The sequence below is a fragment of the Zonotrichia albicollis genome, chromosome 6 (genome assembly GCF_047830755.1).
Source record: "Zonotrichia albicollis isolate bZonAlb1 chromosome 6, bZonAlb1.hap1, whole genome shotgun sequence".
Taxonomy (NCBI): Eukaryota; Metazoa; Chordata; class Aves; order Passeriformes; family Passerellidae; genus Zonotrichia; species Zonotrichia albicollis.
The window spans coordinates 25,462,041-25,481,512 of NC_133824.1; the positions used below are offsets into that span (position 1 = coordinate 25,462,041).

At 36.4% G+C, this 19,472-nt stretch overlaps 1 protein-coding gene across 4 annotated transcripts in view; it reads right to left on the reverse strand.

Annotated features, from left to right (window-relative positions):
• Positions 1–4,492: 4,492 nt before the first annotated feature.
• Positions 4,493–19,472, reverse strand: part of FSIP1 (fibrous sheath interacting protein 1) — a 72,486-nt gene continuing 57,506 nt past the window's right edge. Inside the window, exons 12-14 of one of the 4 annotated variants that reach the window (XR_012580802.1) lie at positions 9,190–9,809; positions 8,518–8,555; positions 4,493–6,354 (exon numbers count right to left, since the gene is read on the reverse strand). Coding sequence is in view for 3 of the 4 variants with exons in the window: in XM_074542800.1 (XP_074398901.1) it covers positions 6,346–6,354; positions 8,518–8,555; positions 9,263–9,809 (594 nt within the window). In the remaining variant the exon portion in view is untranslated. The remainder of the gene's footprint in view (positions 6,355–8,517; positions 8,556–9,189; positions 9,810–19,472) is intronic. The other 3 variants (XM_074542800.1, XM_074542799.1, XM_074542801.1) reach the window with 3 other exon arrangements.

The window sequence follows — 19,472 nt, forward strand, 5'->3', positions numbered from 1 at the left end:
TCATCAGTTACAGGACTGTCTGCTTGACTTCCCTGGAATGAGATGGGGTAGTGGGAGTGCGCTGTCAGTGTAACCCATCTGATCTTACCTGGGCCTGGACTACCATTTGTCCTGCAGGTTTGGTCTCTTAACTCTTCTGGCCTCCAAAAGACACTGGGAAGACTGAGAACTATAAAAACCAAAGATGTTTCCAACCTGGAGAAATCCCTTCATTTACTGGCAGGAAGAAGGAGATACCTTAAAACCAACAGTTTTCTGAGCATGTATCTCTCTATCTGGACACATCTATGTATGAATATATGTAGGTCTAACCAAAAGTTTGTAACAAAGAACTGCTGCTGCTTTGGGGAAGGCAGCCTTGGCAGCCCATTCCAATGGTCTTGTCTGAGCCATGCCAAACTTTCATGCTAATTTAATGCATGCATTTTTTGATAGCTTTTCTTGTCATTAGAATAAAAAAGGCAAGCCATATGCTTTGTGTTAACCCATAGCCTAAATCCACCCACTTGTTTCTTGGTGGGTGTGAATACAGTAAGACACAAAAAAAGCTATAGTTAAGATAAGTTAGGCCTTTACATGCCCAAAGAAACTACTAAACAAGAACTAAACACAAGAACATGGCAGGTGGCCACACTTCACAGGGCAGAGAACCCTGTGGGAAATTTGCTGTCCCCAGCCTCTCTGGAGGCTCATCAGTGGAACTTGTAAATGTACCAACCAATGCATGCCGCTTCTAGAATTACTTGGTGCTGGCCAACTATTTTTGCATAAGTAATCTTTTAATTTCTTGCTATTGTACAGAACATAAGGTTTTCCTTCCACAACATGGTCTTCTCAGAGCCCATGCAAATGGGCTTCTTCAGTTTTAAAGTGGTCATTTCCATTGAACATATATTCAACAGGAGTAGTAGTTTAACCAGTAGGTATTCATAAGCTATGGAGATAGAGACTGAGATAAGTGTAGAAAGATCTGCATCCTAATGACAATAGTGCATTTTTACTGATATTGGTATGTTTTTTGCAGGGAAGTCCACAGTAAGTGGTAGATTTTCAACATAAATTCATTTTGGAAAGGACTGTTGAGATTGCAGAAGTAAGCATCTTAAAGTATCCACAACGGAAGTTCTCGTTCTTATTTCTCACCTTTTCCAAAGAGAAAAAACTGGTGCACAAAGTTGTATGAAAATTTAAGCAAAGTTACGACAAGAGGGTGAGAACTCATTTAAAACAGTGTTTGGCAAGCAGAAGTCTTAAAGAAAAAATCTTCCACAGGACATCCATAAAATTAGACAAGTATCATAGAGAAACTTGGATTTTCAAATTTAAACAAATCCCAGGAAGCCCAGACATCATTTGTCTTTTATATCTCACCTGCTTTAAAGTGAAGAACTGCTAGCCTGGACAAAACATACAAGGCTAAACTGAGAGCTGCAGAGACTCTGTGTCCATGTCCCTTGATGGCTCTGCTCACAAAATGTGTATGGAGAGGCGATTCTAGTGTTATTGTAAAATTAGGGTAGAATGCCTCTGGCAGTGCCCTTCCCACCAAAACTATGCATACCAAATACACAAAGCGAACAATAAAAAACAATGGCACAGATCAGTATTTCCACAAGAAAACAGCAGATTTTTAGGGGAAAAATGTTCTGAATTCAGAATACCTGCCTGCACAGCACTTTGACACTCTGCAGGTTACTGCACACTCCATAATAGTCCAGTTTACTGGGGTTTTTTAAGCATAAGAGGTATTGCAGATTCAATGGCAAGCAGTGAACTATTTCACATAGACATAAATGACAGGGAGCCTTTTATTCCAACTACTGCATCTGGATTCTAGCCAATCCCTCAATGAAACGTATAATTGGATAAATGTAGGTTATGGCATTAGTAGTATTCAGCTGCCTCTATTCTATTTGAAAAGGAAACAGTTTTTCTGACCTTTAAATCTCACTACAAATAAAGGAGCAATTATTTCTCAATAAGCAAGCACATCTGTTGAAAATTAAATTAAATTAAAGAAAAAATCAATTACTATTTTTCCTAACTTTCATAAACCCTCCTAACTTGTCAGCTTCCTGAGTATCTGCCAAACCAACCACCTTGTCTTATGTCTGTTTTTCACATGGTGAGACTCCCAGAGGTGAGGCTCTCTCTTCATAAGTGGGGGAGGAAGCATGCTTGGAAGTGAAAACTCTGGTAAATTTTTCATGCAAAAAGCAAGAGAGAGGGGATCTTTTTAAAAACTGTGCTTAGCCTTTTAAAGAAGCATAACAAAAAGGTGCACTCTCATATTATTTGCTGAAATTTTATCCAGGAAATATGGGGTTTTTATAAAATATAAAAATTCTCTTCAGTAGTCATTGAAATCACAGAAATTGAGTTGCAAACAACTGCCTCTCACTTATCCATCCCTGATATGAAGGTAAAAAGACACCCTTTCAGCACATGAATTCACTGGCATACTTTTTCACATTTCTAGACTAGTCCTTGTTACTCTGATGACATGCTCAAGCAGCCCTTTCCTCTCTGATCTGTGCAGCAGATAATTTTTGCACAGCCTGTTTTCTCTCTGTGCTCAGCATGCCCGCTGGCTCTGCAGGAGTTCTGCTGGGGAAGTGAGAAGGAAAGCATGCACCACAGCTCCACTAAGCAGACACCAGCCCACGTGAGCTGGAAAAGGGCATTAGGCCCAGCATTTTTGTGGGGTGTTTTCCTCTTTTTTTTTTAATGACAAAACTGAAAGTTTTTTCACCCCTTGGTAGAACTACTTCAATTTAAACTTGAATTCTGGACATAAAAGAATAATTTAACTCATTTTATTGTTGTCCAGATTCACGAAATTTTTTTACTTTTTTTTTTTAATCAGGATATATATTTTGTCACTACTCTTTGAAATGAAAATCCCTCAACCACTCTAAGTCTGCACAATAACTGTAAAGCTGGAGTGAACTTCTGACACCGTTACAGTACACTGAAATCAGCGCTGTAATCCTTTAAAATATCCCACTCAAATGCAAAGTATATTTTCTATATTACATGTTCAATTAATACATACAATTTATACATACATATATATATAAATATACATACATAATGTAAATTAAATTGATTGAACCACCTTAATTTTCCACTTTCACAAGAAAAAAAAAGATGCAGTTTGCCATTTAAGAGAGCAAACCATGGCAGCATCAAAACATACCCACTGAAGAAAATCAGTATCAACAGTTGAGCACTGGCCACCACAAACACCAGCACTGCATGTGTGTCACTGAGGGGTCTCAGTGACAAAGACAGAATGATTTGGTCCTGTATTGCTCAGCAATTAGATGAATCACACCAGGATCTTTTCTTCGTGGCTGTGTTGCCTTCACCAATTAAGTTTTTGGAACAAAGCATCTATCTGTGCTGCAAAATCATTGTGTGAAAAAAGATAAGGAGAGCAAACAGCATAAATTTACATGTACACATGAAACTTCTTGCTCCTCAAACACTTCAAAGCCCAAAAATTAGAAGGATAACTTTAAAAATCAGTGTCCTGTGCTCTGCTATGTTTTGGATTAAAGGAGCTAGAGAGGACATTAAAGAAGTTAGTTATCAGAATTTTTTGCCAAATACAACTTATGTTGAATGAAACTATGTATTTCAAAAAACCTGTTTCTAAGTCCCAAGTTAGGCTGCAAAAGAAAATTAATTTAAATATCTTAATCATCACTGCTGCATCACTCCCTGAGGAGAAGCTGCCACATTCCATTGCAGCTGGAATTCAAGTGGCGGCCCCAATGGAGGGGTTATTGCAGGTCACAACACAGAGTCACTGGAAAAACAAAGAAAAACCCATGGATCCGCTTGTGCTCAACTTTCTTTTTACTCTGGTATTGGTGATGTTCTAGCAAATGACCTTGTCACTATATTTTAAATAATATCTCTGTTATTGTCTACCTCTCACCAGTACCATATTTTTCCAACTAATTTTTTTTCCAACAGTTTTACTTGAAACTGAGAATACAAAAAGAAAGGAGGGTTTGAATTGATACTTCACCTGTAACATCAAGCAAGAAATAAAATATTCCCAAAAAACCTTTTCATATAATGCCATAAAAACTAAGCACAGATAAATCTTAGGTCACTAATTTTTTATAGTCTCTGATCTTTGGGTACTGACCCAACACACCTCTGGAATAGCAAGCCATGAGTGCTAGGTCCCTCTAGCTTGGAGTGACTTCAACTGGTGCAGGGTGCTCAGCACTTCCCACCACCAAAAGTTAGGTTACAGACCTCCTGTTGGAATACACATTTCAAGCCAATATCCATCCAAACTGCTTACCCCTGAAATACCAGATGCACATAAAAAGATGTGTGGCTTCAGGAATGTTGTAGATCTTTGTTAGCAACAGTTACTCTTCCTTAAGGCTGCTAGCAAAAGCTTTTTTATAGCAGCAAGAGATGCAAGATAAGAAAATAAAACAAGAAAATAAGGAATTATTTTGTATTTTTCTTAATGTTCTCTAGATATTATAGATACAATCTTTAAACAGAATTTAGATTTCTTCAGAAACTGCCCAAGCACTTGAAACACTGTTTTTGAGAAGGTCTTTAAAAAACACAAGTTCCATGTGAAAATAACTGGACTATGGAAAGATTAGAGTCAGCAGACAGTTCTGAATGAATATCATACAGGCACAGAAAATACTCTTAAAAACACTTGTCAGTATCGCTTTAATTATATTTATGCTAAAAAAATTATGACAGGGGCTTAATATTTTTATGGTAAGAAATACATGCAGGTGAGATTTGAAAAGTTCCATGAAATGTGCTTACAGCAATCCTATGCAGAATATCCACTATGCAAATGTTTGTTATTGCTGTTGAAGAACAAGTAAAAATATCAGAAAGTAAAAAAAGAAATAGCAAAGGCTTGTTGCAAATATAATGTTCCATTCAGATTTTCAACTGAAAGCAAATTGATTACATACTGATCTCTGTTATATCCACACAATTACAGCTTCCCCAGAAGTGTGCATCCAATCTTACTGGCAACTCTGTAAATTGGATTAAAATCTGGGCCAATATGTGCATTTATTTAAACATTCATATTAGATCAAGTAAACCCTATGCAATAACAGCCCATCTATAGTTAATGTACTATCCATACATCCTTTTGTGGTAAATGTTAAACAACTATAGGTACAGGATCTGAGAAACAATTTGTCCTTTTAGGTCAAGAAGTCACACGAGAGCTTGTCAATGGGAAAATCTGTTGAGTCTTCTTTGCTAGAGTATCTCTCCCCACTCAAAAAACTTTTAAAAATTAACCATGTTTTTTTAATAATGTTTTCTTATACTGACATTGGAGCACATGAAATGGGAAACCGACCATCAGCTGAGTAAATAAGCCAAAAATCAGGAAAAAATACTAGTTAAAGACTAGACAATCAAAAACCTGTAATGAATTGTTAGTATTCTCTCAAACCCAAACCAGCTGCATTACCCTTCCCCCATCACTACACGGTTTCACAACCCAGTAGCTGCCAGGGCAAACTTCTGAATGCCTCCACTTTTACTCCCTCCAAGCCTTCACCAGGGGCTGCATCCTTCCTCATTTAACTGCATTTCTTAACTCGAAGACATGAATGTTTGCTGTGTGGTTAGCAGTTTTCCCAGACAAGAATCAGGCAGACCTGAGCAGACTAGTGCTGATCTTCTGATCCAGCAGAGCACTTGAGCAATTCCAGCCTTCAGGCAAACCAGAGGTCCAGCCAACAGACAGCCCCGGGGCAAAAAACTCAGTAATGGGATGCTTCACTGAGTCAGAACTCTGAGTCAGACAGGCTGCAAGCTCCAGCAAACTGCAGTGAGATAACACAAGACATGATTTAGCTAACTTTATAAAAAAGCTAGACTCTGTGTGTGTGTGAAGAAACATGAAATTATTATATATATTTCACACCCTCTCTAATAAAGCCCCATCAGTAAATACTAAAGTTTTGGTTGGCTTTTTGGTTTTGTTTTTATTTTTTAACAAATACATATATGTCTTATCAGACACACAGCTACACAATATCTGTGTACATTTCTTTATAAGACAGAACACTCCCAGGAAATTTAATGAAATGCAAGAGTTTGTTTTGAAACCAAAATGCAACAATATATTACGATGACAATAATAATTATCTCTAAAGAAAAAAATCAATTCATGGAACATTTTCAATTATAATAATTTATTCCCATCAGGTTGCTTGATATGATACTGTATCAGTGCAATATCACTGACAGAGATTTAGCTACATTTTCAGAAAACAGTTGTGCAGAGAAGCATATAGTCACTCTCCCCTCAAATTTCAATGTTCATATGATCTGAAAAAGAGAAAAGGAAAGGGTGCTGAGCTGCTGTAACGACAACATTATTTTCAAGAGCAAAATATAAAAATGGTTCATTCTACTTAAAACTTAATATATCCTTCAAAGTAGAGCTGGAAATAATAATTTACTGGCTCATGCAACTGTGAGAAATAACAGCCTTTTCATATCTGCACGTCGGCAAGTCGGATTCTGTTAACCTCAGTAAACATCATCTATGCTTACATACATATGAGCTGGGTAGAGATTAGTGCTTCTTTCAAGAAGCAGGCATCACTAATCTTTGAAGGCACACAAGAGTTTCCTTCATATATCTACATGTATATGCATTATGCGAATAATTACGCTTTCCTGAAAATATATATAATTTAATGTATTACAGTAAATCTATATCACAGACTACAGTACCTTAAGGAATGCAAAACTGAAATTGTGCTACACCAGTTTCACACTATTTTGTTTGCTTAGCCAGCGCTACAAAGAATTTAAACTGTATGTATAGTGGGCAAAAAAATCAAACTACTTACAGAAGATTATGCATACATATTTAAATGTCCTTTAGAATAAAGAAAATAACAAAATGCAACTATGCAAATATCTCTTACAAATTAAAATAACACCTGACACTTCTCATACCTTCATCTGCAGATGTATTTGCCTTAAACAGGATTGCACTGGGATCTCTATTTCTCAATACAATTAGCACATTTAATCATGTCTGAACTAACAAGCAAATTGTCTACAGAAGACGTTAAGCAAGTTTACAAATTCAATAAATAACACACCCTTTGGCCTATGTCCAGAACCAATTGCTTCAGACAGAACTGAGTCACCTTTGTAGGAAACAAATTAATTCGCTTCTTAGTAAAAAATGAAAAAAAAAATCAGGGACTGAAATTTCAGAATACTCCCCCTCTCAAAATATAATTGGTATGCAAAAACATCATAAAACCAAGATGCTTATTAACCATACAGGTTTGAGCTCGACAAGACTAAACATTACTCATCATCTGTTTCAGTCTCTAGTGAAAACAGGTAATCGAAATACCCCATTACAGGGTTTTTCAGAGTATGACACACATGATTTTAACTCAAAGATATTTAAATTATTATGTGATAAATGTTAACACATTCACCTTGTAGACTTCTACAATGATATGTCCCATATGGAAATCCACTTAATATTGAAAATCTCCTTCCTCTCTTGTGCAATAAAATTACCCCACAGTGACTACAGTTACTTGCTCACTTCACTACCCAATGGTCACAGTGCATGGTGCTTTCCTTGATTGAACACATCCCCTCTTAGAACACACTCATAATGGGAGCTGGTAGCTGGGGCTGAGTCACACTTGGGTCTGGCCATGCTACATCTCTTTGGACCAAAGGAGAATTTTAACTCAAGTGGAGGCAGCAAGTTACTGAGTCTTCCTCACTATTGGCTGCCAAAGAGGCCGGGTGGTGCAGTATGTAATCCTGGCACTCCTGCATGAGGCCAGGCTGCCCCTGCAGAGGTGATCTCTGTGGTGCTCCCTGTGAGCACCGCTGCCACCCTGCTCTCCTCTGGGCAGAGCACTCTCTGCCCCTGCCTGCTCCTCTCATGCCTGCATCTACATGAACAGCAAAGACAGCTTGTGAAGGCAGCTGATAAGTAACCTGCCAGGAAGAAAAAGCCAAACCAAAACCACCCAACCTTTTCTACAGGTACTATTTCTATTTGCTTAATGTAGAAGCAGCACTTAAATCTCCTAAGGGGAAAGTAGCGAAGGTAAGTACGGATATCAACTTTGTCTGGCAGTGTAAAATCAGCAATACCAAGACTCCTGCATTCTGACAGGCAGAATCACTTTGAAAAATATTAAAATTCCCAACACTGTAGAAAGATTAAGTACAAACCATCAAAGAAAGTGTTGTGATTATAATTATGAAATTAACATAGTAGCGGGATATTATGTTCTTAGAATGTTCTTAGAATGTTCTTCTTAATTACTAATGTTTGTGAAAAAACAGTTTCTTTAAATCCAGAACAGATAACCAATATAACAAAGACCAATCAACAAACATAGCAAAATGTATTGATTACTAGTAAGATGAGATTCTAGCACTAGAATCACAAATTTCATACTGTCAAAACTTTTATGAAAAAAAGAAAATGTTTACCTGTGTAAAAATCTGGCTTATTTGAACATTGGGCCTTCCTGGAAGAGAATTAGTATTACGTTAAAAATCTAAATATATATTTAGATTACAATATCACTATGTAATTGCATATGAGTAAAGAACATAAAAAAAAAAACAAGAGACATCTCCACAATTGTTTTACAATACCAGACAGAGATTTTTTTTTTTCTTGCTGTTAAAGTCTATTCTTTCTTTTACCAAACTAAAAGTAATTGTTCAGTATTATTAATTTTGGTATGTTATGTGTGTAAATTTGAATTCCCTAAAAGCAGTTTATTATCTTTCATATAGCCAGGTCATGTTTGTTTCTATACGACCAAGTTTATCTTATTAAAAACTTTCATGAACCACTTGGATTTTGGTGTGGATTTTTGTACCAGCTACTGAGAGAATATTTGCTCTCCACAGAACAATGAAAATGACTTTCTACTACCAAAAAGGTAATCCATATGTATTTTCAACACTGTTTTCCAGCTGACAGAATTAATCAACATCAGTGATATATTTCATAAAAATCCTAGTCAATTATTTCAGGGTAAGAACTTTAATAAACATTCTGTTATTTTGTGCGTATTACTTTTGGCACAGTTTTATGTTTTCTAAAAGAACATTCTTGTCCCACCGTAATAATCAGTGTGTATTGGTGCATACCTTTGGTGAGAACCTGCTTAGGTTTTTTCATCATAATCAAAAGCCTATTCTAAAGGGTTGTTAAGAGTCTCACCTCCTTTGGTTTGCAGTGGTATGCTGAGAATGTCAGCCTCTGTGCATGGCTCATTGTTCCTGCTGATGCAATATAATGGTTCACCCAAGAAAGAAGGTTTCTTCAATCTTTTTGTCTTGAGTGCTCTTGACATAAAGTAACCTTCAGTAATACTCTTATCTTCCATCTTCTGTAAACCTTCTAGGTCATCAGGTTCCTCTGTTTGGGCCAGTGAATCCTTTGATAAGTGACTACCAGCCAATGCTTTGCTGGTATAGTAGCCAGGGATTTTGCTCTCTGCATTAACACATAAGCTTTTGTCTTCGAGTCCAGCCTTTTCCTGAGCCATTAACATCCCTACAATATGGTCTTCAACTAACATTTTGGAAAGACTAGATGTGGAGTGAAGAGTGGAGTCTTGACTTGTGTAACAAGGGGGACTTAATCCAAAAGAAAGAGATTCCTGAGACTGTGGCATGGTAACGTTACTTATTGTTCTCTGAGGCTGCATACATTCTTCCAGAAGGGTCTTAAGCTGCTCTTCAGAGAGGCTCATTTGTTCTTCAGTCTGAAAAAAAAAAAGGCGAGAATTTCTTCTGTCAAAATATAATTAATGAAAAGCAGTGCCATAAAACAGCTTGAGAGATACACTGGCAGAATCCTTAAACAAATATCAATGTCTTTCAATTCAAACTGAATTTAAACATACATTTCCATAATCACAAAATTTATGCAGCATCCTCAGTAGGTTCTAGATAGATTCTGTGATGAAAGTTAGGAAAGAAGCCTGATGTCCACAAGGCACTGAGAGGCCTTTGATTTTGCATCGTCTTCCATGAGATCTGACTGGTTTTTAATTACCAGAGCATGCGCTTTTTCATATTTATTGGTTTGCTATGAATACCTACAGACACACACAAACAGACACTCTTTAAGATTTTAGTTTTTGAAAGCAAAATAGTACATTCCTAAAGGACTGTTGGGGCAGCTGGGCAGCTGGGGTTAGAAATGGTTTTGAACAGCACGAGCCCACAAAGACTGTCACATGCTGACTGAAATATTCCCAGCCTCTCATGCTGGAAATGCCACATAGTCTCTCTCTCAACCATGTGACACAAAGCACATCACTTACCTACCCATGACCCATGGCAAGTGACAGAAGAAAGCTCTGTCTTCTGTAGGACAGTTTTAGAGCTTCCTTCAAGCTGTCACTGCTTGCATAGCTCACTGATGTATCTTTTCAGTTAATTTCCTATTCAGAGACTGGCACACTCCCATCATTTTTATCACACAGGGCATTTCTTAAAATTTGATGTTAAAGACAATGACTGATATTAGTTGGTTATGGTGAAGAACAGCAAAGGATATTTTGCTTAAAGAGGTTAGCAATAGGGAGTTACTTCTAGCTTTTACAATCCTTAATGCTCCTAAAAACAAAGTAGCACAATTTTCCCTGGCAATTTAAAGATTATAATGGTAAGGACAGGACTACTTTTAGATATGTGTAATTTTTTTGTCCATGAAATAGGAGCTTAGAAGATAGCATAATATATATTTAAAATGTTGGAAACACTATGCAGCATTTAATAGAGAAAAATGCTTACTACAATCAAAATCTCAGTTTTACACAACCTCCAAGACACAAAGGATCACCTGACACATTAATGAGCCCTTAAGCTACAGTGATTAATGTAAAACAAAAATTTTATTCATTGTGTAATGACTTCTACCAAGAATTTACTTTACATTGTGCTAGAGGATGGAGATACTGTCATTTCAGAGGTGAGAACAATATTAGATGTTTAGCTGATATTTTTTTCCCTGAAGGTCTCTGATCCAACTACAGGAGTCATACTATCCTGTTTGTTATATATGACATGACTTGGCTACAGCCAAGGTACCACAGGGTGTGTGGATTTCACCTCAAAACTGATTACTCATGTTCATCAGTGAGGACAGTTTCCAGTCGGGAAGGAAAGAATATTTCTTTGAAAAACTTGTGGCTTTTAAAATTACAAGATGACACTAAAAAGTGAACAAGAATGACATTTTATGTTACCTTCAGTCACCATTCTGTACATACATATTCAAACATTATAAATAGCTAATAATCACTGCTACAGACAAAATCCTGTACAGTTCAGGCACTAACTGATGTGCATAAGCTCAGCTCTATTTAACCCAATAGTCTTTTCCTGCAGACATCAATTTCCTTTCCAAAGATACTCCAAGTTTCTTTCTTGCACATAAAACTGCAACTGCATTAAAGAAATCAAGATGTTAAGGGCTTTTAAACATGAAAAAAAAAAAAAGAGAGAGAAAGAAAAAGAGCATCAACAGGCTATTATTATGGGTAGAGATCTTTATTTAGATGAACACATCATCAGGTAATTATATTGAGATTTCAAGTAATCTTGGTATCAATCTATGTATTTTTGATAATATTAACTGAAATCAAACCTCAAGTTTAAGTGCTTACATAGAAAACATGCAAAATATTATAACATCTTCAAACTTTACTTAGTCTTCTAAATTTTAATCCTAGTGTAGAAAGTACTCACTGATGAAAAATAACTCAGGGGAAAAAATTAGTAGCAAAAATCTATGATGAATCAAAAATGAAACATGAAATGTTTCAAATTTTCACTTTTAATCTAAACTACTAGTCCATGCTGAAGTCCTTCAATTTCTTGAAAAAGTATTTTAATTGCAGGATAACATTTATTTCCAAGCAGTGATTATCAGAATGGACTCACTGTAAGAAGCAAGAGCATGCACACAGGAAGAGCATAGCATAAGAGACGACTACTGGAAGCACAGTTGCATCGAGAGTATTTCCACAGAGCAGATTATACTGTGTAAACATTACTATATTTGTAACACAGAAGATGCTCACATCTGGAAACCCACATGGATTCCCACATGGTTTTGAGTGTTTGGTTCTATACTAACATATTTCAAACCTCCTGGCCAAGATCATTTGGAGCTAATTTTATGTTAATGAGAGGGCAATTCACTGCAGAAAGGAATTATGTATATGAAGCAAATGAATGATCAGTACAAAATTAACATTGGGAGGAAGATCATCTTGTCCTGCCTTTCTTTTGTTCTTTTATTTCCCCCATCCCCATCCCATTTATCTGCAGTCCATTTTCCCTCGTCCAAATTTTTTTCTTCTTTTTTTTTATCTTTCAGGAAAATCATATGGCTTGTATTCATAGATTATCTTGATTCTTACCAGAGGGGTAAGATTTAGAGCCTAAGGCATCTGGGGAGGGAAATTAATATAATAACTTTGGAGTTAAAAAGTTTGGGAACCAGTGAGCTTGTTGTTCTCCAGAGTGGCAGGCCTGCAGCCAAAGCAGACAGTGTAAAACATTTCTTTGTTCCTTCCTTTTTCTTTCTCACTCTTTCTCTTTTTCTCCCTTTGGATTTTTTGTAAGACATGCATATAAAGATAAAGAAAGTATTTAATAAACCTCTCCAAAAATTATGTTTTAAAATACTAAAGGCTCACTGTTATTTTCTTTTGCCAAACTCAAGAGATGACTGTAGGCTTAAGGAAAAAATACACAGTGGAGAAGATAAATAGCCACCAGTCATCCACTCAGCAGCCAGGAATTTACATTGAAATGAAAGCAGAAAGGCTGCTGTTAAAATCAGGAAACAGAGTTTAGGGAAACACCGTTGGGAAAGACATCTCACAGCAAAAAAGGCTGTCCATTTGCAACCAAATGACCATTTGAACTCATGGAATTGCATAATACAACAACTGTATTAGGAGTCTGCAGAGCATGTATTTGCACACATCAGAAAAAATCCAGTCACAACCAACTGTAACAGATCAGAGCCATGACTTGGAATCAGAAACACAGGCTCAGGGAGACACTCGATTCTACATCTCCCAAGCTTTCATTCCCCTCATTGTAAATAATTTACAACTCCTATACAGGATAAATACTTCAAGACATTTTTTTAAAAACACAAGGACATAAAATGAGTGTCATTCAAAATGCAGAAACAGCCCACTAGACAAAGGAAAATGAGGTATCAGGTCTGGTTTCCATTAAAAACTAGAAAACCTTTTAATTGTTCTGGCTAATTTTTAATAGGACACTGAGTCCTATTCATTTCCTAGGCTTTTTACCGTTAATGATCCAAAAAACTAATTCCTAGCCAGGAGTTTAGGAGCCTGCTAATGACCTTTACTGTTTATGTGTGGTTAGCTTTTCACACACTTGTGGCCCTCCTCTGACTGAAGATTTCTTGTTCCTTGCTGAATTCCTCCGTGACAGGAGTCTATAGAGAAAACCTTACTGCATGTGGTAGGAATGCAAACTTGTCGTTTGCTGTGGATAGCCCTGCTGTGACTACAAGTTTTCAAGTTCAAATCTTTAGGCTTTCTTTCTACATCTGTACAGTAACAAAAACAGACTATCACTGAAAGCCCCTATCAGATTTTACCATGGGGAGAAAGCTAACATGTCAGGATTATTTCTAATTATAGTAAATAATCAAAAAAAAATGACACACAGTAAATGCGTAAGCACTACAAAGTCAGAAGGATGTTTAAGGACTCGTGTAGCTGGCACATCTATAAGCATGGAAATTTTGTTCCTTAGTCTGAAAGTGCTGCACTCAGTAGTTCACATGATAGTGTATTTGTTTGAAATAATTTATTTTGATGCCTAATTTGCTGACGTTTTTACTAGTGTGTGAGACTGCAACAGTCAATTCTGAGGTAACTGCTTTTTTCCTGATAAAATGACTCCATTTTAAGAGAATACTGATCTATTGACACAAAGTTCAGATTTTCGACAGATCAGCCCAGGGAAGTTTTGTAAGTTTTAGTTATTCAACAACTTATTGACAGTTTCTCAAACAGCTCTATTCTACTTTGAAAAGGCAATTTTCCTAGTCCTTGCCTTTTCCTAGTCCTTTCTATGCCCACATAACTCAATGTGGACCATGGGCTCCAAGGTCTCACTTTTCTGCATCACACCAAGCATCATGTATTTGTCTGCAAACAGTACTGGTCAGTGCAACTGTGAAATATTATTAATATGCTGCATACAAACCACACACATCATGTCATTGTGGAAAAGCTTCTTATAATTTCCAGACATGTTCTTTTGCACCACAGGAGTCAGTTTGGTGTCCATAACTTGTAAACTGATTTAAATTAATGTAATATGCCCACTGTAGATTAACTCCAGCAGGTAACTAAGCACCACCCAGAGGCTTGCTTACTTCCCAGTGGGGAAGGGTAAGAGGACAGGAAGAGCAAAAAGACTAAAGGAAGAATAAAAGCAATAAAACTTGTGGATCAAGATTAAAAACTGTTTAATAAAAAAAGAGAGAGAAAAATAACAAAACAAGCAATGCAAAGGCAATCACTCAGCATCTCCCATGGGTAGACCAACACCCAGCCAAAAAATTGTTAACTTTGTAGAACCTTCTCTTTTCCCTTTTTGTTACTGTGCATAAGATGCATTGGCATGGAATGTCTTTTTGGCTAGTTTGGGTCACTGTCTCGATCCCAGCCTGCTGCACATCCCCAGACTACTCACTGGGAGGGCAGACTGAGAACCACAGAAGGCCCTGATGCTGTGCAAAGGCTGTTCAGCAATAGCTAAAACATAGGTGAGTTATCAGCACTTCTTGGTCACAAATCCAACACACAGCACCCTGTAGGCTGCTGAGAAAACATTAACATCCCAGCCAAACCCAGGACAGAGACCCACACATCTGCTTTCACAAAGAAATGAAGTGTTCAGCATAAGTCACTTTGCTGCTTCTAGTAGTTGCTTGTTTGTTTTATAAACACTGTGTTAAAAGGCTCACAGAATGTAAAAGAAAAAAGTTAATCTTTCCTCTGTACAGCTGCTTCAGAGGGGTTAGTTCAGAATGTAATGGCAGAAAATATTAAAGGGAGTAGACCAGAAACATGCTCACAACTCAATGAGCATGTTTTTGGAGAGGCCAGTAATGTGCATGGTTTTGAGGGTGTTAAAAATTGAGACTGAAAGCTGAATCATGGATTCAGAAATTAAGAGCTCCTTACAATCATGATTTACCATCTGGTAGTTCTGTGCTTATGTCTAGTGGGCTTGGGGACTTCTGTGGTGTTTCAGCAATGACATACATCTTCAAGAATGAGCAGCATTCCTAAGCCATAGGAGAAAATCTCTTGCTTCTGTTTTTCCCTCCTTCTGCTGTATTTACTTCTGTTACTTAAATTTTCCCTTCTCTTATTTTTTCCACTGTTTCTGTCTGTGTAAGGGCAAAAGAAATAGGTCTACTAGTCAATTTTTGGTAGCTGCTGCTGCTAAGAGCCAAAACACAGAAAGGACAGAAGTATCTTGGCAAAAAACAGAAGCACCAGATAAAAAGAGGAGGAGATTATTTGGCATCCGGTAACATCACTGTCTGAAAAGAAAATTCCACTTGTAGCATTAGGAGCCACCAGAACCTCAACATCAAAGTGATTATACATTGGAATAAAATGCCTTGTGGAATAAAATAAAACCTCCACTAAAAAAAAAAATTCAGAATTTTAGAAGAGAAAATTAACTTCAATAAGAAATTGAAAATAAAAGAACTAGAACTTTTTTCCCTTTTTTCTCTGACAAAGAGAAATTTTAACAGAAATCAAAAGGAGAGATGAGTTCATACAATTTTGATCTTATTTAGAGTAGCAAAGTAGGTGAAAACTGTGGAGACAAGCCATGATAGTTGCAGCAGTTTTTTAAAGGTAGCCCATAGGTTATAGAGGTAAAAACAATTAAATCAGTTGTGCCTCCAAGAACTTGTCATAAACATGCCTATTGTAGTCATTACACAGAGGTGTGACACTTGTTTCAATTTTGCCTTTCTCAAAAATATCAAGTCAATTGCTTGTGGCCTGAGTGTGCCAATAAAGGAAAAGTGTGTTTCATCAGCTATGCCACACTGTAAACTTTAGAAAGAGAAAGCAACTGGCTGCTAGAGGTAACAGAAGTTGGAGGGGAAAAAAAAAAAGGAAGCACAAAGATCTTTTGCCATAATTTATTTTTCATTTGACACTATAGACACCAAGCTACACTGCTCACAGCTGCGGAGATTCCATGGTACTATAGGAGGATATAATTAAGAGGTTTGTAAGCAGGAATTATTTCTTAGAACCCTATGGAAATGTTTCCATCATTTTTAAAGACCCAAAAAGCTGAATTTCTGAATTGCTACAAGTTGTACTTTTTACCCTAACTTTCAATTTTAACTTCATTTGGTAGCTTTTGATCTACAGGTTGCATAACATTTTCTATGTGCTTACATATCATCAGGTTCTCACCCATGGGCACTAAAATCTAAATTAATATGTCCCAACCAAGTTTTAGGAAGGTAACTTTAGGAAACAGAACCTGCAAATGCCATGCAGGCTTAAAGTTTGTAACATTTCTATCAAACACACCTTTTAATAAAAAATAAGTATTTTTCAAGTAACTGAAAATTACTCTGCATCATCATTTTCCTCAATTTAGTACATATGACTTTGAAGATCCGTTTTCATTATCTGAACCAATACAGAATTTTTAACATTTAGACCCTAAGCAGTATTGAATTCAATCTCAACAATTAAAATATTAAATATAACTCATCAAAATATGTATTTCCATTAGCATGATGGCTTTTTCTGTAATTTTGGAGTTAATATAAGACTTGTGCATCATGTTATATTGTACCATTTCCCCTAAGGTCCAAACACCAGTTGTATAGTATATTTGACTTTTGTATATATTGTATAATAAAAATTTTCTTTTGTGAAGTTTCAACATTGTTCTGTTATTCAATTTTACTCCAGCTTCCATCATTAGCAGCAGGGCACAAATTTCAAGTAAACAGCATTTAACAAAGGAAGCAATTTTATTCAGCACCTTAAATTGAAGATAAGAACTAAAATTCTAAATAAATATATATTAAATCATGTAATTAAATGTGCACAGAGTATATTTTCCTAACTAGGGCAAAGATATACTGACTTGATGTAAAGAGCCTGTTTAACTGGATATCCTACTAGTCACTAAACAATAAGCGCTGAGTGTTCCTTAGGGAATGTAATTTCAAAGTTTAAGAATTTTTAAAGCTGCATATATTATGATGAAAATTCCCCTTCATTTAAACACTGAACTATGAGAAAAGTGTCTGATTTAAATCACTTTGAATTTGAAAATCCATCCACTCCAAGGTTGTCAACAGATGTTTTGCAGGAATTCAGTTCTTTAACTGAAGATTAGTTCAAAACGTATGTCTTCTAATCTACTGTGTTTGCAGATAGAAAAAAGTCCAAGTATTTTTCCATATATGAGCCCCTTTAAAAATTTTTAGTTCTATAACCTTTCTCAACAAATGGATAGCTCCCTGTTTTTAAAGCACTTGATTTCATACAGTTTCAAGAGTTCTTATATTTGAAGCAAGCTGGTTTTAACTAAACACACTGACGGTGTGTGAAAACATAAGACACAAATTCCTGAAATGGTATTTACAATCCATTACTCAGAATAAGCCTCTCATTTTCTAGCCTCTCCTGAAGAAGCAGAACTTCTGCAATCTAGACTATTTAGCATTCAAAACCAGCTTCCTAAATATCCCATTTTGTGTTTTTAACTGTTTGTTATTAAGCATTTAACAGATTTCATTCCATAGAAATCTCTTCCTTGAATATTAAGTTGTGGCTTTAATTTTCAGTAAAGCCAGTGGAGTAGACAAAAATGCCTTGATGTGGTTGCAGCTGTTTTCTGTTACAAAACCTCATTTCTTTTTATTCTCTTTTTTTTTTCGGTCATATTGGCTTAATATTTTTTTCCGAGAAATAGTGTAGCATAATGGGATCACCCTCACATACAGCATCTTTTAAACTGCACTGAACTATCCAGAGATTTTAAGAATGCTTACAGGTCTATGATCTACTGGAGGAACAGAAAATGTTTAAGAACAGAAGTGTTCAAGGCCAGGTTAGATGAGGCTCTGAGCCGCCTGGTCCAGTGGAGGTGTCCCTAGCCATGGCAGGGCAGATGGAACTAGATGAGGCTCAAATCCCTTCCAACCCAACCATTCTGTCCTTCTGTAATTCTGTGAAAACAGAGAAGCCACAAACACATGAACTAGATGACCTATGCAATTAAGAGTACTTTAGTCTTACAAAATATGGAAAGGACTGGCCCAAGGAGCAGCAGGCCATAAAGACTCATCTAAAGTAACCACAGACAGAAGCTTCAGACTCAATTTTCTGATACTCTTCAGGGATATCTTTTAAAGTGACTCTTAACTGGTTGGCTTTGTGCATCAATAGCAACAGCCACCTCTACATACTGACTTTTTCTAAGTAACATGATAATGTATATGGTAAGTCTGACCTGAAGTATGTATTTTGAAGGCGTAAATATTCTCTTCTGACAGCAGAAGAATTATTTGAAGGAAGGTTGCTATGTGGAGAATAAGGAGATAGAGAAACCCATAGAGTTCTCCAGTGAAGGAATATAGGTAGGGTACAATCTCAGTTATTCAACTTAAGGTTGGTCAAATTCTCTTTTATGAATGTGGTTTTCTTATAGAGTTTTTGACATCCTCTCTTTGTTTCACATTAACGCCACCTAAATCAAGAGCCCTAGCCAAGTGCTAATGTCAGCTGTAGTTCCCCAAGGTCCTCACAGGCAGCAGAGAGACACCAGCACTGGGAATTGTAATTCAACCCAGCTAAAATTTAAGGACAGAACAGTTAAGATTTTGCTTACTAATTGCTTTTTAAAACTGAAGCCTTTCTGACAAAACATTTAAAAGGCTACTCAACCAAAAGAGAATAAATGGGAAGAAGTAGAAATCAATATTAAAAAATAAATTTGGCAAGTCACAGAAAAAGCAATATACTACTTTTCAGAAACTTATGGTGAAGAAATATGTTGAAATATAGAATTGCAAATCTATTCTCTACCTTTAAATAACAAGACCCATAATATATCGCACTAGTTACACTGCTAAAATCTAGAACTTTAACAGTACCAAATATTACACAACTTATAGGAATAAAGAAGAGAAGTTGTCAATCTTTGTAGCTGTGTGAATTGCAAATATGGAATCCTACCTCACAGTCTCAGGACTATGAAGTGTCTTTAAAAAAAGAAAAAAAATCAAGTACCCATTCACTGCTTCTGAAATGTTTCTGTACTTTTCAGTTCATGGCATGGCTAATTACTCC